A 25,385-nucleotide genomic window follows, 5' to 3' on the forward strand; every position below is an offset into this window, starting at 1 on the left:
ATTAATAATTGGGATAGATCTTTGATCGGTGTTTATGTGGTAAGCACAGAAAAGTAGTCAAGCCATTGTTTTTACTGAAGGAGAAACTACAAGTGATTGTATTTTGTTCCAAAGGTCCTCTGAGATTAAAAAAAGGCTAATTGCTTTTTCATATGATGATTACTATTATATACTTCCAAATCTACTCTTTTCTAGGTTATATACATCCTTAGTTTCTTTAACTGATTCTCATGTGGTGTGGGTTAGATCAGTGGTATCAAGCTCAAACAGAAACAAGGACCACTAGTCTGTACACAGGGATCCCCATGGGCCACGAGAGTTTTAAAATGTAACATTATTTATGTTTTTACTGTATTTTGTTTTGAGATTGAAAGCAGGGACTGTTTTTTGCCTTTCCTTGTGTTCTTTGCTTGGCAAAGTATCTGGCACATAGTAGGCCCTTAACAAATGTTCACTGACCTACTGATTTTCCTTAATCAATCCACTATACTTCTATCAATGAAGCCTAAGAATGCATTAGCTATTTTGGTTGTCAAGGAACACTGCTGACTCATATTGATCTTGAAGTCTACTAAAACTTTTGGGTCTTTTCTATACCAATCTGATGATATAAGTTCTGTTATCTTATTATCTTAAAATGTTACCTAAGAGGAAGACTTTTAAGCCAGGGCCTGCTGCCTCAAAGTTTACCTTCAAGGAGCACTATGAAGTCCTAAGATTGACAGATATCAAAGTAAGATGTCACTCTGGCTCCAACCCCACTCTGACTGAGATACTAAAACAGATCAATTGAGTGGGTATTTTTTTTTTTGTCTTGGAGGTTCAGGAAAGTGAGGAGAGCAAGACATGCAAAGTGAATGTTGCAAACTAAATTTCTCACTGCCAGTTGAATTAATCCTTTAAAGTAGAGATCTTTCCATAGCAAGAAAGAAGCAAAAGATCCTAGAAGATACAGGGAAAGAGATTAGCAGGAATATCTATGTGATGGCAAAATAAACTTCTTACCATTTGGTTTCTTTATTTAAAAAGAAGCAGAAGGAAAAAAAGGAGAAAACAAGGCAGAGTCCAAAGTAATAAATTAAAGAACTTGAAAGAGAGGTTTTTGATAGAAAGAAAAAGAAAAAAAAAGAAAACAGGATATGAAGAGTATTGACAGTCTTTCCATTGTTTTTACAGTTCTGGGCAGGTCAGGACAGGGCTGTGCTGGGTTTCGTTCACTTCACCAATCTGGGAGTAGCAGTCTCATCTACTGGGACGCATGCCGAACATGATGAACTCTCAATTGTGTCTCTAAGCAGAGGCTAAATTCTTGTTCCCTGATGAGAAAAACTTATGGAGCAATCTTCATTTTCTTTCTGTAGGTTGAAATAATTTCCTATAAACTTGCCAATTCTTAAGGTCTTTGAGTCAGAGTAAATGAGAAAAGCATTCCTCCAGTATCCATTTTTTTCTCTACCTTGAGGAAACCAACCACCAACAAGTGGATTGGCATATGATCCTAGTCCTTGAAAAGGTCATAAGTTCATCTATCACTGTCACGTAGAAAATTTGCAACTTGGCAGTCTTTGAACTTCACCTGAAAGGTAGTACTCAACTCATCTGGGCTCCTGAAACACTAACTTCTCAATTAATGCCCTGGGCAAATGATAAAATATTTCTTCTGATCCCAGTTCCATTCCAGGTGATTATCTACATTCCCTATATCAGTAAACTTGTCTTCCATGAGCTGTGTGTCCATTATTGTTGGCAGAGGACATCATCAACACAGCTACTGGATCCTAATGAAACAGGTCTGGTTTCAGCTGGATTTTTTGTCACTTTGCCTAGGAAGATCTGGACAGCTGGAAGTGATCGCAATCATTTCCTGTTTCTTTCTTTGTATCAATTTTCCACCTGTGAAGCCCAACAACCCGCCACCAACTGCAGCTGCAATTCCTGCCTTGAAGCCTGCAAAGAGGCCAAGTGGACCCCCTACTACTCCTCCAATGATTGCACCTGTCACAGGCAGAGCTGCCAGCTTGTATTTTGCAGCCTACAAAAAAAATGAGAGAGAAAAAAAATTCAATTTAGAAATGGAATTGAGGATATTTGCTTGTGGTGAGGTACATATTTCTTTTATTACTGTTGGCAATGCCTCTTTAACTCTTGGTATATAGTTAGCTCTGAGAATTATACTTATAAAAAAGTGGAGTATTTCACAGATAAGAAGACTAGGTCCTACAACTGTTCAAGACAGGTGGATAAGGAAAAAGTGGATCATTTAAGTTGCCTCCAGCCGATTTACAAAACAATTAATTCACTATTTATCTGATGAGTTTATTTAAATGAATGGCAACAGCCCCTAGAGTTTTTGTATCACAAAAAAATTACTATGGGTTATGAACCTGAGATTCAAAGCCACCTGGGGGTGGGCACAGGTGGTCCCAGGGATATATGGCATCTGGTGAGTTATTTCATTTTGCCTTTCCTTGGTCCCTGCAAACTACCTGGGGCCCTTCCCCCCTTTGAAAACTCTGCTGAGGCATATAACATCAGACGGTTTCTGTTTAAATCTCTTTTTGGAAAAAAAAAAGTCCCTCCTGACAGAATGACTCTTGGGGGAGAATATTACAACAACCATTGATTTCTTTTACTACCTATGTGCCATTTCTTCCTTATTTCCTTAATTGCTGGTTCCCTCAACATTAAAGAGGGCAGATCAATGGGGTTAATACTGAAGATTCCTGGGAGGCAGAGGACCATTGATTTGTCAGCAGGAGCAGAGCCTTACCTTCCCCAAGTTTTTGGTTCCCTCTTCAACATTCACAGCAGCACTGTTGACATGGTCTTCAATGCTGTCAATCTTCTCCTGCTGAGACTAGATGCAAAGGAATTATGAGGGAGCTTTCCCGCTGGGAAGCAGCAGTAAGCCAATACACACTATTTTAATTCCTGTAATCAGGGCCCTCATGTACTGTAGCCATGCAGTCTTAATGGTAGTTCATTAGGAGCATCTGATAAAGCATACTGAAAAGTACAAATTTACTTTTTTTTAAAGGGAACTTTAACTACTAAGTAATAAAAGGGTAGTACCTTTATAGTCAAATATATCTCATATTAAATTGTGTTCTTTATTAATTAATATGCTATTATCTGAATGACTGAAAAGAATTCCAAGCCAAACAAGTAGGTGGCATGTTGTGTTTGCAGCAAAAAATTCCTTTTTTGTGAAGACTAGGTTTAAAACAGGGACAGGTTACATTACAATTAAAATGCCACTGAGTCAAAAATACAAATTGGTACTTCTGATCTCTCTGAATGTGATATGCTTATTCTAATTCCCACAAAAGGCATTTCCCCTTCTAACCTGCAGTAGAGTGCCATGAATGAACTTAGTGGCCTAATTTAATACATCAGAAAGTAACAAATTAAAATATTTTAAATTTAGAGAAATGAGAAAAATAGCAAACTGACAAGTCAATGTCAATTTAATGAAATGTAACAGTTAAAAGAAGCTAGTAACTACCCAGCACAATAGGAATTGTGCTGTTAAAACTAAACTGGAAAGAATATCTCATAGGAGCCAATTGATTTAAATTTTGCAAATAATTCAATCTTAGGCCAGGCTTGAAGTACTGTTTCAATACCTTATGTGAATGAATAGCATCTTACATTGATGCTGTAACCAGAGAACAAAATTATATTCCCAGCTGCCATTCCATCATGGAACAAAAATGACTAAAATTTCACAGGTGATTCTTTCCCATAGCAGGCAAATGTTATATTGCTAACATTTCCCCCCCATTAGACAATGCACTACTTAACCCTTTCCTGGTACTTCTTTAATCTTTTTTAAAAATTAAAAATTTTTTATTTAGAATATTTTTCCCATGGTTACATGATTCATAATCCCCCATCAACCACTCTCTCCTTCTCCATCCCAAAGCTGACAAGTGGTTCCACTGGGTTATATATGTATATATATGTGTCAAAACCTATTTCCATGTTATTCATATTTGCCATACAGTGATCCTTTTACATCAAAACCCTAATCATATTCTTATTGAACAACATGATCAATCCTATGTTTTTCTTCTGCATTTCTGTTCCCACAGCTTTTTCTCTGGATCTGGATAGCATTCTTTCTCCTAAATTCCTCTGGATTGTCCTGGCTTATTGCACTGCTGCTAGAAGAGAAGTCCATTACATTCGATTGTGCCACAGTGTATCCGTCTCTGTGTATAATGTTCTCCTGTTTCTGTTCCTTTCACTCAGCATCAATTCCTGGAGGTTGTTCCAGTTCACATGGAATTCCTCCAGTTCATCATTCCTTTTTGCACAATAGTATTCCATCACCAAAAGATACCACAGTTTGTTCAGCCATTCCCCAATTGATGGACACCCCCTCATTTTCCAATTTTTTTTGTCACCACAAAGAGCACAGCAGTAAATATTTCTGTACAAGTCTTTTTCCTTGTTATTTCTTTGGGGTACAAACCCAGCAGTGGAATGGCTGGGTCAAAGGAAAGGCATTCTTTTAAAGCCCTTTGCATGTAATTCCAAATTACCCTCCAGAATGGTTGGACCAATTCACAACTCCATCAGCAGTGTATTAGTGTCCTAATTTTGCCACATTCCCTCGAACATTTATCACTTTCCTTTGCTGCCATACTGGCCAGTCTGCTAGATGTGAAGTGCTACCTCAGAGTTCTTTTAATTTGCATTTCTCTAATCAGGAGGGATGTAGAACACTTTTTCAGGAACTTATTGAAAGTTTTGATTCCTTCCTGCGAAAACTGCCTATTCATGTCCCTTGACCATTTATTGATTGGGAAATGGCTTGATTTTTTTGTACATTTGACTTAGTTCCTTATATATTTGGGAAATCAAACCTTTGTTAGAGAGTTTTGATATAAAAATGTTCTCCCAGTTTGTTGCTTTCCTTCTAATTTTGTTTGCATTTCTTTTGTTTGTACAAACCCTTTTTAATTTGATATAATCAAAGTCATTCATTTTACATTTTGCAATACTCTATCTCTTGCTTGGTCTTAAATTCCTTCCTTTTCCACAGATCTGACAGGTATACTAATCTATGTTCACGTAATTTATGATTTTGCTATTTATATTTAAGTCATTAACCCATTATGAATTTATTTTGGTATAGGGTGTAAGGTGTTTATCTAAACCTAATTTTTCCTAAACTGTTTTCCACTTTTCCCAGCAGTTTTTGTCAAATAGTGAGTTCTTGTCTCAAAAGTTGGGGTCTTTGTGTTTATCAACCACTAGTTTACTGAGGTCATTTACCCCTAGTTTTTTGGTAGTTTGATAGGTATGGCACTGAATAAGTAGATTAATTTGGGTAGGAGTGTCATTTTTATTATGTTAGCTCATCTCACCCATGAGCAATCAATGTTTTTCCAATTGTTTAGATCTAGTTTTAAGTGTGTGGAGAGTGTTTTGTAGTTGTGTTCATAGTTCCTGTTTTGTCTTGGCAGATAGATTCCTAAATATTTTATATTGTCTAGAGTGATTTTAAATGGAGTTTCCCTTTCTAACTCTTGCTGCTGAGTTTTGTTGGAAATATAAGAAATGCTGATGATTTATGTGAGTTTATTTTGTACCCTGCAACTTTGCTAAAGTTGTAAATTATTTCCACTAGCTTTTTAGTTGATTTTCTGGGGTTCTTTAAGTATACCTTCATATCATCTGCAAAGAGTGATCGTTTAGTCTCCTCATTGCTTCCTTTAATCCCTTCAATTTCTTTTTCTTCTATAATTGCTACTGCTAGTGTTTCTGGTACAATATTGAACAAAATAATAAAATCGAAAGTGATAGAACTATTGATTTAATAAATAAGACAAGAAGCTGGTACTTTGAAAAAACAAACAAAATAGACAAAGTACTGGTCAATCTAATTAAAAAAAGGAAGGAAGAAAAGCAAATTAACATCATCAAAGATGAAAAGGGGGACATCACCTCTGATGAAGAGGAAATTAAGGCAATCATTAAAAATTACTTTGCCCAATTATATGGCAATAAATATACCAATTTAAGTGATATGGATGAATATATACAAAAATACAAACTGCCTAGACTAACAGAAGAGGAAATAGAATTCTTAAATAATCCCATATCAGAAACAGAAATCCAACAGGCCATCAAAGAACTTCCTAAGAAAAAATCTCCAGGGCCTGATGGATTCACCAGTGAATTCTATCAAACATTCAGAGAACAGTTAATCCCAATACTATACAAACTATTTGACATAATAAGCAAAGAGGGAGTTCTACCAAACTCCTTTTATGACACAAGCATGGTACTGATTCCAAAACCAGGCAGGTCAAAAACAGAGAAAGAAAACTATAGACCAATTTCCCTAATGAATATAGATGCAAAAATCTTAAATAGGATACTAGCAAAAAGACTCCAGCAAGTGATCAGAAGGGTCATTCACCATGATCAAGTAGGATTTATACCAGGAATGCAGGGCTGGTTCAATATTAGGAAAACCATCCACATAATTGACCACATCAACAAGCAAACCAACAAGAACCACATGATTATCTCAATAGACGCAGAAAAAGCCTTTGATAAAATACAACACCCATTCCTATTAAAAACACTAGAAAGCATAGGAATAGAAGGGTCATTCCTAAAAATAATAAACAGTATATATCTAAAACCATCAGCTAATATCATTTGCAATGGGGATAAACTAGATGCATTCCCAATAAGATCAGGACTGAAACAAGGATGCCCACTATCACCTCTACTATTTGACATTGTACTAGAAACACTAGCAGTAGCAATTAGAGAAGAAAAAGAAATTGAAGGCATCAAAATAGGCAAGGAGGAGACCAAGTTATCACTCTTTGTAGATGACATGATGGTCTACTTAAAGATCTAGAGATTCAACCAAAAAGCTAATTGAAATAATCAACAACTTTAGCAAAGTTGCAGGATACAAAATAAACCCACATAAGTCATCAGCTTTCTATATATCTCCAACACAGCTCAGCAGCAAAAACTAGAAAGAGAAATCCCATTCAAAATCACCTTAGACAAAATAAAATACCTAGGAATCTACCTCCCGAGACAAACACAGGAACTATATGAACATAACTACAAAACACTCGCCACACAACTAAAACTAGACTTGAGCAATTGGAAAAACATTAACTGCTCATGGGTAGGACGAGCCAATATAATAAAAATGACTATCCTACCCAAACTTATTTATCTATTTAGTGCCATACCCATGGAACTCCCAAAAAATATCCAGGGAAATAATGAAAAAAAAAACACAAATGAGGGGGGCCTTGCAGTCCCAGACCTCAAACTATATTACAAAGCAGCAGTCATCAAAACAATTTGGTACTGGCTAAGAGACAGAAAGGAGGATCAGTGGAATAGACTGGGGGCAAGTGACCTTAGCCAGACAGTGTACGATAAACCCAAAGATCCCAGGTCTTGGGACAAAAATTCACTATTTGATAAAAACTGCTGGGAAAGTTGGAAGACAGTGTGGGAGAGATTAGGAATTGATCAACACCTGACACCCTATACCAAGATAAATTCAAAATGGGTGAGTGACTTAAACATAAAGAAGGAAACCATAAGTAAATTGGGTAAACACAGAATAGTATACATGTCAGACCTTTGGGAGGGGAAAGACTTTAAAACCAAGCAAGACATAGAAAGAATCACAAAATGTAAAATAAATAATTTCAACTACATCAAATTAAAAGGCTTTTGTACAAACAAAACCAATGTAACTAAAATCAGAAGGAAAACAACAAATTGGGAAAAAATCTTCATAAAAACCTCTGACAAAGGTTTAATTACTCAAATTTATAAAGAGCTAAATCAATTGTACAAAAAATCAAGCCATTCCCCAATTGATAAATGGGCAAGGGAAATGGATAGGCAGTTTTCAGATAAAGAAATCAAAACTATTAATAAGTACATGAAAAAGTGTTCTAAATCTCTTATAATCAGAGAGATGCAAATCAAAACAACTCTGAGGTATCACCTCACACCTAGCAGATTGGCTAACATGACAGTTATGGAAAGTAATGAATGCTGGAGGGGATGTAGCAAAGTAGGGACATTAATTCATTGCTGGTGGAGTTGTGAACTGATCCAGCCATTCTGGAGGGCAATTTGGAACTATGCCCAAAGGGCGACAAAAGAATGTCTACCCTTTGATCCAGCCAGAGCACTGCTGGGTCTGTACCCCAAAGAGATATTGGACAAAAAGACTTGTACAAAAATATTCATAACTGCGCTCTTTGGGGTGGCCAAAAATTGGAAAACGAGGGGATGCCCTTCAATTGGGGAATGGCTGAACAAATTGTGGTATATGTTGGTGATGGAATATTACTGTGCAAAAAGGAATAATAAAGTGGAGGAATTCCATGGAGACTGGAACGACCTCCAGGAAGTGATGCAGAGCGAGAGGAGTAGAACCAGGAGAACATTGTACACAGAGACAAACACACTGTGGTATAATTGAACGTAATGGACTTCTCCATTAGTGGCAGTGTAATGTCCCTGAACAATCTGCAGGGATCTAGGAGAAAAAACACTATCCATAAGCAGAGGACAAACTGAGGGAGTAGAAACACCGAGGAAAAGCAACTGCCTGACTACAGTGGCTGAGGGGACATGACAGAGGAGAGACTCTAAACGAACACTCTAATGCAAATATTAACAACATGGCAATGGGTTAGAATCAAGAACACGTGATACCCAGTGGAATCACGCATTGGCTACGGGAGGGTGGGAGGGAGGAAAAGAAAATGATCTTTGTCTTTAATGAATAATGCATGGAAATGATCAAATAAAATACTATAAAATTAAAAAAAAAAGAAATGAAAGGGGGGAAAAATAAAAGTGAGTCTTAAACTAAAAAAAAACCAACAATATTGAACAAAAGAGGTGATAATGGGCATCCTTGCTTCCTCCTGATGTTATCTTCTAACTTGTCCCCACTGCAGATGATATTTGCTGATGGTTTTAAATATAAACTGTTTATTATTTTGAGGAATGGCCCTTCTATTCCTATACTTGCTAGAGTTTTCAATAGGAATGGGTGTTATATTTTGTTAAAGATTTTTTCTGCATCTATGGAGATAATCATGTGATCTTTGTTTATATGGTTAATTATGTGGATGGTTTTCCTAATATTAAACCATCCTTGCATTCCTGGCTATAAATCCCACCTGATCATAGTGGATTGGATAATTCTTGTGATCACTTGCTAGAGTCTTTTCCCTAGTATTTTATTTAAGGTTTTTGCATCTATATTCACAAAGATTGGTCTGTAGTTTTCTTTCTCAGTTTTTAGTTCTGCTTGACTTTGGAATTAGTACCATATTAGAGTCATAAAAGGATTTGGTAAAACTCCTTTTTTGCTTATTTTGTCAAACAAATTGTATGATATTGGGATTAGTTGTACTTTAAATATTTGATAGAATTCATTTGTGAATTCATCTGGTCCTGGGGATTTTTTTCTTAGAGAGTTCTTTGATGGCTTGTTCAATTTCTTTTTCTGAGATGGGATTGCTTAAGAATTTTATTTTTTTCTTTTGTTAACCTAGGCAATTTATATTTTTGTAAATATTCACCCATTTCACCTAAATTGTCATATTTATTGCCATATAATTAAGCAAAGAAAGTAGTTCTTAATAATTGCCATAATTTCCTCTTCATTAGAGGTGAGATTACCCTTTTCATCTTTGATACTGTTAATTTGATTTTCTCCTTTTTTTAAATTAGATTAACCAGTACTTTATCTACTTTATTTATGTTTTCATCCTACTCTTATTTATTAGTTCAATATTTCTTTTCCTTTCAATTTGATTAATTTCTCCTTTATAAACTTTCCCCTGAGTACTGCTTTGGCTGTATTCCATAGGTTTTTTTATGATGTCTCTCATTGTTATTCTCTTTAATGAAGTCTGTAATTGTTTCTATGATTTCTTCTTTGACCCACCTGTTTTGAAGAATTAGATTATTTTGTTTCCATTTAATTTTAAATCTGCCTTTCCATGGACTCTTATTAATTATGATCTGAAAAAGTGACATATTATGACTGCTTTTTTTGCATTTGTTTGCAATATTTCTATGCCCTAGTACATGGTTGATTTTTATATATATACCATGTACTGCTGATAAGAAGGCATATTCCTTTTTATCCCTGATCAGTTTTCTCCAGATAGCTATTAACTCTAATTTTTTCTAGCATTTCATTCACTTCCCTTACTTCTTTCTTATTTTTTTGGTTTGATTTATCTAGTTCTGAAAGGGGAAGGTTAAGATTCCCTACTAGTATGGTCTTACTATCTATTTCCTCCTTGATCTCCTTCAATTTTTCCTTTATAAATCTAGATACTATACTATTTGGTGCATCAATGTTTAGTAATGATATTACTTTATTGTTTATAATACCCTTTAGCAAAATGTAATTTCCTTCCTTATCTCTTTTAGTCATATAATTTCTATTTTGGTTTAGTCTGGTATCATGATTGCTACTACTGCTTTTTTACTTTAGATGATGCATAATAAATTCTGCTCCAGTCTTTTACCTTGAATCTGTGTGTTGTCACCTCAAATTATTTCTTGTAAATGACATAGAGTAGGATTCCTGTTTTTAATCCACTCTGTGATCTGCTTACACTTAATGGGTAAGTTCATCCATTCACATTAGTAGTAGTAGTAGTAGTAGTAGTAGTAGTAGTAGTAGTAGTAGTAGTTATGATTACTAACTATGTATTTCCCTCCATCATATTATTCACTTTGGATCCTGCTCTATTCCTTTTGACTCTATTCCTCCTGACCAGTATTTTGCTTTTTGTCATCTCTTTAGTTCCCCTTCCCTTCAATTACACCCTGCTTTCCTTGTCTTATTCCCCCCTTCTACTTCTCTCTAAGGTAAGATAGAATTTTATGCCACACTGAATATACTCATTTCCTCCTCTCTGAGCTAGTTACAAAAATAGTAAAGTTTAAGCACTGCTCATCACCACCCTTATCCTTCCTTCTCTCTATTGATTTTTCTCACTTCTTTATGTTATATAATTTATCCCATTCTTTCTCTTTTCCCTTTTCTCCTAGTGCAGCTCTCTCTTTCAGTCCTTGATTGATTTTTTTACATCATTCATATGCAAACATATCATTCCATATCATCACATTTACCTTTTCATCATATACATCATATTATCATAATCATCTTACTTCTCCACCCTTTTTCTGAGTAAAAACCTTCTATCTTCTCTAGTACTGAGAATACTTTTTAAGAATTATAGAAATCCTCTTTCCATGTAGACATATAGACATTTTTACCTTAACGAGTCCCTTAAATTTTCTCTTTCTGGGCTTCTCTTGTGTCTCATATTTGGTCTTCAAGTTTTTTTGTTTAGGTATGGCTTATTCTTCAGGAATGCTTGGAAATCTTCTACCTTACTGAATGACCACTTTTTTCCCTGAAAGAATATACTCAGTTTTGCTGGATATGTGACTCTGGGATGTAAATCCAAATCTTTTGCCTTCCTGAATATCATATTCTATGCCTTCTGATCCTTTAATGTAGAAGCTGCTAGGTTCTGAGTGATCCTGATTATAGCTTCATGTTACTTAAATTCTTTCTTTCTGGCTGCTTGAAGTACTTTTTCTTTGGCATGGTGGCTCTTGAATTTAGCTACTACATTCCTTCCTGGAAGTTGTCATTTGAGGATTTCTTTCTGTAGTCAATATGTGAATTTTTTCAATTTCAATTTTATTTTCTTGTTCAAGGAGCTGATCTTTGATAATTTCTTGTAATATGATGTCCAAGGTTTTTTCTTAATCATGGCCTTCAGGCACTCCAATAATTCTTAGATTGTCTCTCCTAGATCTATTTTCTACGTCAGTTGTTTTTTCAATAAGATATTTAGTGTTTTCCTGTTTTTTCATTCCTTTGATTCTGCTTTATTGTTTCTTGATTTCTACTGAAATCATTGGTTTCTAGATGATCAATTCTGATTTTTAAGATTTGGTTTTCCTCTCTCAGTTTTTGGTTCTCCTTTTTCAATTGGTCCATTTCTTCTTCCATCACTTTCATTTCTTCTTGCATTACTTTCATTACTCTTCCCCACTTTTCCTTTACCTCTAATAATTGGTTTTTGAAGTATTTTTTGAGCTCTTCCAGAATCTGTGTCCAATCCATATTTTTCTTTTGAACTGTGTGTGTGTTTCATTTGCTTTCACTGTCCCTTTCTGTGTCTGCACCTTGCTCTTTGTCTACATAAAAAAGTCTTTAGAGTTAGGTACTTTTTTGATTGTTTGCTCATTTTCCCTATATAATTATAGGTAGGTTCTGTTTTCTGGGAAGTTGGGGTACCCTCTTAAACTTCAGTATTTCCTTGATGTTATTCTCAGTTTATTTTCTGGATTTACTAGTTTACCAGATGGTCTGAGTCTTGAGACCTCTAAGAGTCCCCTTCCCCCGTTAATTCAACTGATCCTTGAGATGCTGAAAGCTTAAAGACTTTCCTCAGGCATGGGGGTAAGCCTTGATCTCATCCTGAACTTTATCAGGTCAGGTGCTGATCAGATTCTAGCCCCAGGTTTAGGATCAAGTTTTTTTTGTCTCACTGTGTTCTTGATCCATTCAGGCATATCCTATACCCTTGATTGCCTTGTCCTGGAGCTCCCCTTAGTTTTGGGCAAAAATATCCCAGGGAGGCTTCCCCTGAGAGCTGTGTCCTCACCCTAAACCCAGACTGGGATTCATGGCTTTGCTCTGGGCCCACATCGATTTCCCCACTTCAGCTCACATTGCCTTGATCTGAGATTCCAGACTTCTCCACAGGTTTGCAATTTCAAGGGGTGTGGGCTGGCTTGGACCACTATTTGCTCAGGCAGGACCTCAGGGTCTGACTTAGCTTAGGCTTAAGTAAGGAACCTGTGAGAGCAGATGTGTATGGTGGTGAGAGTGTGGTTTGCCCTTGGCTTGCTCTTCACTTGCTGCTATGCCACTGATAGCTCTCCTCCCCTCTCACCTAAGTTCCCCAGATAGTCTCTGTCTACCTTTTGGGTTTTTCTTTTGTTGTTGTTGTTGGTTGTTTCCCTCTGTCTCTGTTGGTTCTTTCCCTCCTCTATTTGTTTTGTGGTGATATTTTACTCTTGGTTGGAGAGAATTTTTGTGGTGAGACGGTGAACTGCTGCCTAGTTACTCCTCTATATTCATATTTCTTTAATCTTACAATCTACATTTTTACCTAGATATCTCTTATAACATAGCTAGAGGTGCATGATCAATTTTCCATATGGGAAAACTCAGGTTCAACCTCTTCAAGAAGCTACCATTCCTTTTACAGCCCATAAATCTTTACTTCCTGACCCTGCTTCCATTCAGAGTACTTTTTCCCTATTTGGTGTCTGATTATAGCTTGGTGATGTCCTATGCACCATCTTTTATAATATTAGTTTTATGTTTCCCAGATGCTAACCCTCTGATTGATGTCTTCCCCTTTCAAATCCTTTTGAGAGTAAAGCCCTAGGCCAGTGATTCCACACACTCAAGTCCACTCCTAAAACATCTTATAGTAAAGGTCCTTAACTATTCACTCACAAATGTCTGGTCAATCATAAAGCCAAAGCTACTTGACTTCAGGAAAGAAGTAAATGGAATTTTCAACAAAAAAGGCAATTCCATGTCTCCTTCCCCACTTAATATCTTTATATGGCTGCTACTAATTATTATTGATCTCAAAGGTTCAGGGGAACATAAAGGAATTTCTTCTCAAACAAATGTATATATGGAGATAGCACAGTGCATCAGCATTGCGTATGTTCTTTATAAAAACTTGTTGAATGAATTAGTTATCTTAAAACATAAATGTACTGAATTAATTTTAAGTATTACATAAAATACTTTGGAAATAACTGGAGATATCTCAGGAAATCATAAAACAAAACTAGGGCTGTAAATTACATTGTTAGAGCAGTTATAACTGTTACAATCATAAGCAAGTACAAAAATCCTATTTTGGGGAGCCATTTATTGGCTCTTAATGACCCATACCAGGACATCTATTTAAAAAACAAGCTGGACAATCATTCCTGCACCTGCATTATTTTATGAAACAAACTGCCTCTTTTGTATCTTAAGGTGCTATTTTTAGTTATTAGGTTAAACTTTAGTCTATTTTAGTCTATCGTGCTAAATTCTATTTCCCACCTGCTTATTCTTGCCTAACTTCAATCCTTAATTGTGTCTACATACTTGTGACATACATAAAAAACATGAAATGGAGATGAAGCTTCCTTCTTCTGAAGCTACAAGATTTTAGGTCCCTTAGCAGCTTGGCCCAAACTCTAGCAAGACCCTGGAATTGAAGCCCTTTCTGTGTTTTTTCTACCTGTATGCTTTCTTTGTATGAATGTTTTATTAGTATTTTTAATTAGACCTAAACTTTCAAAGAAAAAAAATCTGGAACACTGCCATATTTAACTGTTAGCTAATGTTTACCCCCCCCCCAAATGATAAATGTGTTTTAATCTCATGTGTTCAATAAACAGATGCTAATTTTTGAGGAAAATTGTGCATGATTTATTGGATATAATTTGCCACATTTGCCAATACCAGAAAATTCTGAATTTACAAAACTCTTGGAGTGAGATATTTGCCAAAAGGGTAATCTAATTCTGAGGGAGAATACAAAAATGACATGACAATATATAACTGATATAAATTTCAAAAGTTAAAATACTACTTATACTGCAGGGATCTAGACCTGATATCACATGGAGATAATAAATCTCCACCTCCAGGAAATGACTCATCCCGACCCTGTGGAGGAATGTGATTAGGTTTAGCCCAAGAAACTCCATTTATTCTCATCTCTACCTAGAGATCCAAAAAGAATGAAAACATTTTCACATATTCTATGAGAGTGAAAACTTCTGCTAACTTTATCAACTCCATAAAGAGCACAGATCCAGAGATTATATACCTTAGACATAACCAACATATCCCTTAATGTTTCTGCAGTAGGGCCTTACTGACTAACATTCTAGGTAACTTTTGCTACCTGCCACTGAAGCTTCATTCAAAGCTTCTTCCAGATCATTAGCATCTTCACAGACTTGTCTAAATTTACCCTGACAGTCCAGAATGCCTCTGAGGAGCTTGAGGTAGCATTATCCTTTTTTAACCCTACTCCTAAATAACAATTCACTGCTGAAGCAGACAAATGTCTCTTTTGGGGTTGTTCAATCTGAATACTCCTCCTCTCTAAGAAACTACTGTAAATCTGTGCTTTTCTTCTCTTAAGAGAACAGGTTTATAGTACAAGTCCCTTACAAGGATATGTTGCAAGGGATTTATTAACCAGACTTCATTATATCTCAGGTCAGCCAACATAATACTACTGGAATTAGAGGTTGTTCATTTTACAAAGTGCCTCTGATTTGATGAGACCTAGTGAGACTTTTATTTAAAAAGGAAAATATTTCAACTTTTCATGTTTAATATAATCTTTATTTATAAACATATACCTTGCCCTTCTACAATAGCAAGAAAAGAAAGACCAAAAAAGCATTCAGCAAATCAAATCAACACATCAACCAACTCTGACAGCATGTGTTCACTATGTTCCAAACTCATTGTCCTCCATCTCCATAATGAAGAGAAGGAAGGCACACTTTCTCATCATTTGCTGTGGGACTATACCTTTACTTTTAGAATCATAAATTGTTCCATCTTACAAAATGGCAAAATAGGCACATTTTCTTGCAGAGGAAGAAAGAATCCCTGGAGGACAATTATACTCACATTATTCCTGACCCTAGTCAGTTTTCTGATCATGGGGAAATCTTGCCACCATAATAGTTCACACTATACAACCCTTACTGATAGCTGTTTTATTTGTTTTAAGTAGCACTAGTTTGCCTAATATGTCCTTTCTGACTGAGGTTCAGATTTCTTCCTTTTTCTTTAGAACCTCCCTGATGGAAGGACTGTCTGTGGGTTCCCATCTAGGAAAAAAAGCTTAGACAAAATGAACATATCCTTGGCTCCCTAAAGTACCAACAATAAGATGAAACCAATATCCAGGGCTTCTGTATCTATTGGCAATACTGATTCTGAAGAGACCAGGATACTGAGGAGAGGAAGTAGGAACTGCTTTCTGGCAGGAAGGCTGTAAAACAGCAGTTGGTCAGTGAGGAGATAAAGGAAGCAGCCATTGAGGCAAGGGGCTTTTTGCCTCTAGGATCTCTAGAGAGCAAGAGGTCTGGCTCTCACATCTCTCTACTGTACCATTTCCCCCAAAAAACTCTACCTAAACTTCATATCTTTTTCACTTGAAATGATAAAACAATAGAAACCTGTGCTACATTAGTCTGTCACTTAAGAAAAAAAATAGCTACCATTTTTTCATGGAGAACAGACTCTAGTTGTTTCCATATAACCACTGACCTTAGTGTCCCTTCCAGAAAACTCAACTGCCAGTACTATATGCCATCAGTTACTATTCACTACCTCTGTTTAAAAATTCCAATTGGATACTCCTTCCCTTTACCCCAGTACCTTCAGGCACCCTTAAAACTGACTATATCCTTCCTTATCTGCCCATTTTGGCTGTATCAAAAAAAAATCCAGGAAGGTTTGCCACCTCTTATACCCCACACTGATGGAATACAGGAAGAATGCTAGGTTTAATACATTTTCATGGCAAAATCCATGCTAGGAATCAGGAGTCCTAGTTTCAAATCTCACTTCAGTCACTAAATAAGTTACATAACCTTGAGCAGGTCACTTAAGCTCTTAACAAGTGGTCATTCAGCTTTTGCTGGAAATCTTCTGATACCTTGCAATATTCTACATCAGTCCATTACATGTTTGGATAACACCAAATATTAAGAAGTTCTTTTTTATTTTGAAACCCAAATCTATTTCCCTATAATGTTTACTTATTGGTCTTAGTTTTTCCCCAGTGAAAGAAAAGAAGATAAAAATAATTGGTGAGAAAGACCCATGAGTTAATCATGGTTATTGGTTATGTAGATCATAAGATAATATTTGAAAACAAAGATCATCTTTCCAATCCTCCTGCCCTAACGCTTTTTGTCTCCAGGCTAAATATCCCTTTTCTATAGAATATCAACAAACTTTCCAAATTTGTATTCTTCCATGTAGACCTGGTTAATATCAAAGGCCTAGAGATGAAAGACTCCTATGATGTCACCCTGTCAACCCTGAGGTTAAAGAAATGTACTGTTATACTCACATTCACTAACAGAGAGAAATCAGTAATTAGTTGGTTGAGTCCAATCAAATCCTAAAAAGAAAAAAAAAGGGTATTATTTTATTTTCATGAATTATGGTCAATAAAAATGGGGAATGCTTCTTAACATACCGCTTCTAAAGTTTCCCAGGATTCTGCAGCATTTTGATCTTGAGGAATTTCAGGCAGTGATGAATACACCTGGACCAAACTCTGGGGACCACCTTCAGCTTTGGCAGTATGAAATGCTTCTGAGTGGAAACATTATCACATGTACAAGTTTATTTACTTTATTAGGGAAAAGGCAATTTGGAATTAGCAACAACTTCTCTATAACTAATTCTAAACCTATTTTCCATGTAAAGTTGTTAATATTATTAACTATCTCTATATTGTTTCAGATTTATTTTAAAATAATTATTCTCAAAGAGCCTTACTGGAAGTTGCCTTGCTATCTAGGTTGTTTATGAAAAGCAAATGTTACAAAACTCAATATGTAAAAGAAAACTGAATGATGGCTGTCTACATTCATCAACCAGAGGTAGCTATGGAGGAGAAACTATACTGAACTATATTCAGAACCTTTAGGGATCAAAGAAAAAGAGAACCACTCCAGTAACTCAGTATTTAAAACACTTGTAAATCATGTGAAGACATTTGGGGATATTAGACCTGAAGAAGAGAAGACTGGAGGGAGAAGAAATGAATGATAGCAGTTTTCAAACATGTGAAGCACTGACATATAAAGAAAATAAATTTGGGCTTTTTTTTTTTTGGTCCCTAGTGGGCAGAAATAGGACCAATGGTGATAAGTGAAAGAGAGGTAAATCTCAACTAGACCTAAGGGGGGAAAAACACCTCATAATGATTGGAAGTATTTTGAAGTATAATGGGTGATATAGCCTTTAGGAGAAGTGCCTTCCTGTCTGTAGAGGTCTTTGTATGGAGGCTGGACAATGACTAATTGGAGATGTTGTAGAAGGGATATGTACTAAGGGATAGAGTTGTATTAGATGACTTCTGAGGCACTTTCCAACTTAAAGGATCTATGATCCATGCCAGGGTTTACATAGGACTTGTGAGGAAATCAGCATTTATTTTTTCTCCATAATGCTTCCTAAGGTTCGAGCCATTTCTTTGGCTATTTTGGTTAATACTAATCTAGCCGACAAAGAGATTAAAATTTGGGAGTTGCCGCACAAGAAAAATTAAATCAATCACATCAGAGGAAATAAATCTCTTGTCATATGGGCCATTTATTGATGTAAGTACATTTAAATTATTCAGTTTAGTTATTTAATTCAACAAACACGTGCTTACTATGTGTAAAATCTTTTTTATTTTTTAAAACTTATTTAGAATATTTTTCCATGATTCGTTATCCCACACCCTACTGTAACCTCCCCCCTCCCAAAGCTGACAAGCAATTCCACTGGGTTATATATGTATCATGGTTCAAAACCTATTTCCATGTTATTCATATTTGTAATAGAGGGATCTTTTAACATCAAAACCCTAATCATATTCTTATTGAACCACATGATCAATCCTATGTTTTTCTTCTGCATTTCCATTCCCACAGCTTTTTCTCTGGATGTGGATTGCGGTCTTTCTCCTAAATTCCTCTGAATTGTCCTGGCTTATTGCACTGCTGCTAGAAGAGAAGTCCATTACATTCGGTCGTGCCACAGTGTATCACAGTCTCAGTGTACAATGTTCTCCTATTTCTGCTCCTTTCACTCAGCATCAATTCCTGGAGGTTGTTCCAGTTCACATGGAATTCCTCCAGTTCATCATTCCTTTTTGCACAATAGTATTCCATCACCAAAAGATACCACAGTTTGTTCAGCCATTCCCCAATCGATGGACACCCCCCCCTCATTTTCCAATTTTTTTTGTCACCACAAAGAGCACAGCAGTAAATATTTCTGTACAAGTCTTTTTCCTTGTTATTTCTTTGGGGTACAAACCCAGCAGTGGAATGGCTGGGTCAAAGGAAAGGCATTCTTTTAAAGCCCTTTGCATGTAATTCCAAATTACCCTCCAGAATGGTTGGACCAATTCACAACTCCATCAGCAGTGTATTAGTGTCCTAATTTTGCCACATTCCCTCGAACATTTATCATTTTCCTTTGCTGCCATACTGGCCAGTCTGCTAGGTGTGAAGTGCTACCTCAGAGTTCTTTTAATTTGCATTTCTCTAATCAGGAGGGATGTAGAACACTTTTTCAGGAACTTATTGAAAGTTTTGATTCCTTCCTGCGAAAACTGCCTATTCATGTCCCTTGACCATTTATTGATTGGGAAATGGCTTGATTTTTTTGTACATTTGACTTAGTTCCTTATATATTTGGGAAATCAAACCTTTGTTAGAGAGTTTTGATATAAAAATGTTCTCCCAGTTTGTTGCTTTCCTTCTAATTTTGTTTGCATTTCTTTTGTTTGTACAAACCCTTTTTAATTTGATATAATCAAAGTCATTCATTTTACATTTTGCAATATTCTCTATCTCTTGCTTGGTCTTAAATTCCTTCCTTTCCCACAGATCTGATAGGTAGACTATTCTATGTTCACCTAATTTAATTATGACTTCACTCTTTATATTTAAGTCATTAACCCATTTTGAATTTATGTTGGTATAGTGTGTGAGATATTGATCTAAACCTAATTTTTCTTTTCCTGTTTTTCAATTTTCCCAGCTGTTTTTGTCAAATAGCGAGTTCTTGTTCCAAAAGGTGGGGTCTTTGAGTTTATTGAACACTAGCTTGCTGAGGTCATTTATACCTGTTCCATTGATCCACCCTTCTGTCTCTTAGCCTGTACCATCTTGTTTTGATGATCACTGCTTTTTAGTAAAGTTTAAGATCTGGTATTATCAGCCCTCCCCCTCCCCCCCATTCTTCACATTTTCTTTTCACTATTTCCCTTGATATTCTTGATCTCTTGTTCTTCCAGAAGAATTTATTGTAATTTTTTCTAATTCTATAAAAAGTTTTTTGGTAGTTTGATAGGTATGGCACTGAATAAGTAGATTAATTTGGGTAGGTTTGTCATTTTTATTATATTAGCTTGTCCTACCCAGGAGCAATTTATGTTTTTCCAATTGTTTAGATCTAGTTTTAATTGTGTGAAAGGTGTTTTGTAGTTTTGTTCATATAATTCCTGTGTGTTTGTCTTGGCAGATAGATTCCTAAATGTTTTATATTGTCTAGAGTGATTTTAAATGGAGTTTCCCTTTCTAACTCTTGCTGCTGAATTTTGTTGGAAATATACACAAATTCTGATGATTTATGTAGATTTATCTTGTACCTTGCAACTTTGCTAAGGTTGTTAATTATTTCCACTAGCCTTTTAGTTATTTTTCTAGGATTCTTTAAGTATACCATCATATATCTGCAAAGAGTGATCGTTTAGTCTCCTCACTGCCTACTTTAATCCCTTCAATTTCTTTTTCTTCTCTAATTGCTACTGCAAGCATTTCTAGCACAATATTAAACAATAGAGGTGATAATGAGCATCCTTGCTTCACTCCTGATGCAGATGATACTTTCTGATGGTTTTAAATATAAACTGTTTGTTATTTTGAGGAAAGGCCCATCTATTCCTATTCTATACTCAAACTATATATTCCTATACCATCTTTGCATTCCTGGTAAAATCTTGCCTGGTCATACTGAACAATCCTTGTGATAATTTGCTGTAGTCTTTTTACTAGTATTTTATTTAAGATTTTTGCATATGAGTTCATTATGGAGATTTGTCTCTAGTTTTCTTTATCTGTTTTTGGTCTTCCTGACTTTGGAATCAATACCATATTTGTGTCATAAAAGGAATTTGGTAAAACTCCTTCTTTGCTTATTTTGTCAAACAAATTGTATAGTATTGGGATTAATTGCTCTTTAAATGTTTGATAGAATTCATTTGTGAATCCAGCTGGCCCTGGGGATTTTTTCTTGGGAAATTCCTTGATGGCTTGTTCAATTTCTCCTTCTGAGATGGGATTATTTAAATGTTTGATCTCATCTTTTGTTAATCTAGGCAATTTATATTTTTAAATATTCATCCATTTCACCTAGATGGTCCTATTTATTGCCACATAATTGGGCAAAATAGTTCTTGATAATTACCTTAATTTTCTCTTCATTAGAGGTAAGATCATCCTTTTCATCTTTGATACTGTTAATTTGATTCTCTTTTCTTTTTTTTTTAGTTTAACCAGTAGTTTATTTTGTTTTTTTTTAAAGTACCAGTTCCTTGTCTTATTTATTAGTTCAATAGTTCTTTTACTTTCAATTTTATTAATTTCTTCTTTAATTTTTACTATTTCCAATATAGTTTTTATCTGGGGATTTTTCCTTCTCTTATTTTTTTTATGCTGTAAGCCCAATTCATTGGTCTCCATCCTATCTATTTTCTTAGTATAGGCACTCAGTGATATAAATTTTTCTGAGTACTGCTTTAGCTGTATCCCATAGATTATTATATGTTGTCTACTCATTGTCATTCTATTTAATGAAGTCTATAATTGTTTCTATGATTTCTTCTTTGACACACTAGTTTTGGAAATTAGATTATTTAGTTTCCAATTAATTTTAAATTTGCCTTTCCATGGACCCTTGTTAATTATAATTTTTATCACATAATTTGAAAAAGTTGCACTTATTATTTCTGTTTTTCTGTGATTTGTTTGCAATATTTCTATGCCCCAGAACATGGTCAATCTTTGTATATGTATCATGTACTGCTGAGAAGAAGATATATCCTTTTTATCCCTGTTTAGTTTTCTCCACATATCTATTAACTCTATTTTTTCTAGCATTTCATTCACTTCCCTTACTGATTTCTTACTTATTTTTTTAGTTTGATTTATCTAGCTCTGAAATGGGAAAGTTGAGATCCTCCATTAGTATAATCTTACTATCTATTTCCTCCTTGAGCTCCTTCACTTTTTTCCTTTTTAAATCTAGATACTATACCAGTTGGTGCATCAATGTTTAGTAATGATATTACTTCATTGTTTATAGTACCCTTTAGCAAAATGTAATTTCCTTCCTTATCTCTTTTAATCAGATCAATTTCTACTTTGGCTTATTCTGGTATCATGATTGCTACTACTGCTTTTTTTACTTTAGATGATGCATAATAAATTCTGCTCCAGCCTTTTACCTTGAATATGTGTGTATCACCTTGCCTCAAATTGTTTCTTGTAAACAACATATAGTAGGATTCTGGTTTTTAATCCACTCTGCTATCCACTTCCACTTTATGGGTGAGTTCATCCCATTCACATTCAGTGTTATCATTACTAACTGTGTATTGCTCTCCATCATACTATCCCTTTTAGACCCTACTCTATTCCCTTTCATTCTGTTCCTCCTCAACTGAATTTTGCTTTTTTGTCACCTACCCACTTCCCCCTCCCCTTCAATTACCTCTCCCTTCTCTTGTCTTATTCCCCTTCTACTACTCTGAAGGGTGATAGAATTCTATACCCCACCAAGTATACTTGTTTTTACCTTACAATGAAAGTAAGATTTAAGCATTTCCCCTTACTACCCTTATCCTCCCCTCTCTGTAATGATTTGTCATGCCTTTAACCTCATTCAATCTCTCCCTTACTTTTTCTCTCAGTGCAACCCTCTCTTTCACAGCCCATGATTGATTTTTTAACATATCATTCACATGCATACACATATTATACATACATATACATAATATCATCATATACATATTATCATAATCATCTTACTTCTCCACCCTCTTTCTGGGTAAATTCCTTTTATCTTCTCTACTACTGAGAGTGATTTTTGAGAATTATAGAAATACTCTTTCCATGTAGACATACAGACATTTTTACCTTAATGTCCCTTAAATTTTCTTTCTTATTTACCTTTCTGGGCTTCTCTTGTGTCTCATATTTGGTCTTCAAATTTTTTTGTTTAGGTCTGGCTTATTCTTCAGGAATGCTTGGAAATCTTATTGAATGACCATTCCCCCTCCCCCTCCCCCCGAAAGAATATACTCAGTTTTGCTGGATATGTGACTCTGGGATGTAAATCCAAATCTTTTGCCTTCCTGAATATCATATTTTATGCCTTCTGATCCTTTAATGTAGAAGCTGCCAGGTCCTGAGTAATCCTGATTATAGCTCCATGGTACTCGAATACTTTATTTCTGCTGCTTGAAGTACTTTTCCCTCGGCTTGGTGGCTTTTGAATTTGGCTACTACATTCCTGGGAGTTGTCATTTGAGGATTTCTTTCTGGAGGCGATCTGTGAATTTTTTCAATTTCAATTTTATTTTCTTGTTCAAGGATCTCTGGGCAATTATCTTTGATACTTTCTTTTAATATGATATCCAAAGTTTTTTGTTTTTGTTTTCTTTTTTTGATCATAGATTTCAGGTAGTCCAATAATTCTCAAATTGTCTCTCCTAGATATATTTTCTAGGTCAGTTGTTTTTTCAATAAGATATTTCATGTTTTCCTCTTTTTTTTCATTCTTTTGATTCTGCTTTATTGTTTCTTGATTTCTCCTGAAATCATTGGTTTCTAGATGGTCAATTCTGATTTTTAAAGATCTTATTTTTCTCTCTCAGTTTTTGGTTCTCCTTTTTTCAATTGGCCCATTTCTTCTTGCATCACTTTCATTTCTCTTCCCCACTTTTTCTCTTCCTCTCTTAATTGATTTTTGAAGTCTTTTGTGCATTCTTCCAGAATCTATGTCCAATTCATATTTTTCTAATGGACTGTGTGAGTGTATTTCCTTTGCTTTTGCTACTCCCTTCTGTACCTATACCGTGGTCTTTGTCTCCATAAAAAGTCTTTAGAGTTAGGTTCCTTTATGTTATTTGCTCATTTTTCCTATTTAATTATGGCTAGGCTCTGTTTTCTGGGATGCTGAGGTAGCCTCTTAAACTTCAGACCTTCCTTGATTTTTTTCTCAGCTTATTTTTTGGGTTGTTACTAGTTTACCAGATGGTCTGAGGGCTAAGAGCTCTGAGTGCTCCCTCCCCCTGCTGATTCAACTGACCCTTGAGATTCTGATAGCTTAAAAATTTTTTCCAGACTTGGGTGCACTGATCAAATTCTAGTCCCAGGTTTAGGCTCAAGTTTTTGGTCTAACTATGTTCTTGATCCAATTAGGCACATTCTTTATTGCCCTGTCCTAGAGCTCTGCCTTTAGTTTTGGGAAAAATGATCCTGGGGAGGCTCTCCCTGTGAACTGTATCCCCACCCCAAACTGTGGATTATGTCCTCAATCCAAGCCCAGACTGGAATTCCTGGCTTTGCTCTGGGCCTACACAGATCAGTCCCCTTTAGCCCAGATTGCCCTGGGTTTGTACTCCAGACTTTTCCACAGGTTCGAAATTTCAAGGGGAGTAGGCTGGCTTAAGTTTGGAACCTATGAGAGCAGATGTGTAGGGTGGTGGGAGTATGGTTTGCTCTTGGCTTGCTCTTCACTCCTTGCTATAGCCTCTTGCTGGCTCTGCTCTCTTCTCGCCCCAGTGCCCCAGATGTTTTCTGCCTACCTATAGGATTTTTCCTTTTCCTGAAAGTTTTTTTCACTCCGTCTCCTTGTTGGTTCTTTCACTCCAGTATTCCTTTTGGGGCAATATTTTAATCTTGTTTGGAGAGGATTCTTGTGGTGACATGGAGCTAAGTGCTCTAATTACTCCTCTATCTTGGCTCCACCTATGTGTATGATCTTACACAAATGCAAAAATGACTGTGTGTATACAGAATCAAGATGGTGGCATAAAGTATGCAAAAGAAGTTCAGCAATTTCCTTCCACCATCCCATTAAAGAAACAAACAAACCTCTAACTCTTTCAAACTAAACCAGAAAATGCACCAGACTAAATCCTAATTGAGACATCCAAGAAAAATCATAATGAATAATTTTTTTTCCACTCTAGGTCAGGATGGGGAGACAGATCCAAAAGTTTGTCAATACTAGCACAAAGTCTAATAGGAATGTTCTAGGAACATTCTAATGCCAAGAGACTCTAAGAAGACTAAGACTGTGCAAAGCAAAGTCTCAGACCCAGGACACTACAATCTCATTCATTAGGTTTGGGAATAAGTGCCAATTGGCAGCTTTGTGGCTCATTACTTAGTTCCTGGTCATAGAT

General features: G+C 35.7%; 1 protein-coding gene across 10 annotated transcripts in view; it reads right to left on the reverse strand.

Annotated features, from left to right (window-relative positions):
• Positions 1-993: 993 nt before the first annotated feature.
• Positions 994-25,385, reverse strand: part of STX17 (syntaxin 17) — a 133,259-nt gene continuing 108,867 nt past the window's right edge. For 7 of the 10 annotated variants that reach the window (XM_056805901.1, XM_007498983.3, XM_007498984.3 and 4 more), the window contains exons 5-8: positions 17,385-17,503; positions 17,256-17,306; positions 2,771-2,857; positions 994-2,032 (exon numbers count right to left, since the gene is read on the reverse strand). In XM_056805901.1, the coding sequence (XP_056661879.1) occupies positions 1,799-2,032; positions 2,771-2,857; positions 17,256-17,306; positions 17,385-17,503 (491 nt within the window). In that variant the 3' untranslated portion in view covers positions 994-1,798. The remainder of the gene's footprint in view (positions 2,033-2,770; positions 2,858-17,255; positions 17,307-17,384; positions 17,504-25,385) is intronic. The other 3 variants (XM_007498989.3, XM_056805903.1, XM_056805902.1) reach the window with 1 other exon arrangement.

Source organism: Monodelphis domestica, chromosome 7 (assembly GCF_027887165.1).
Source record: "Monodelphis domestica isolate mMonDom1 chromosome 7, mMonDom1.pri, whole genome shotgun sequence".
Classification (NCBI taxonomy): domain Eukaryota; kingdom Metazoa; phylum Chordata; class Mammalia; order Didelphimorphia; family Didelphidae; genus Monodelphis; species Monodelphis domestica.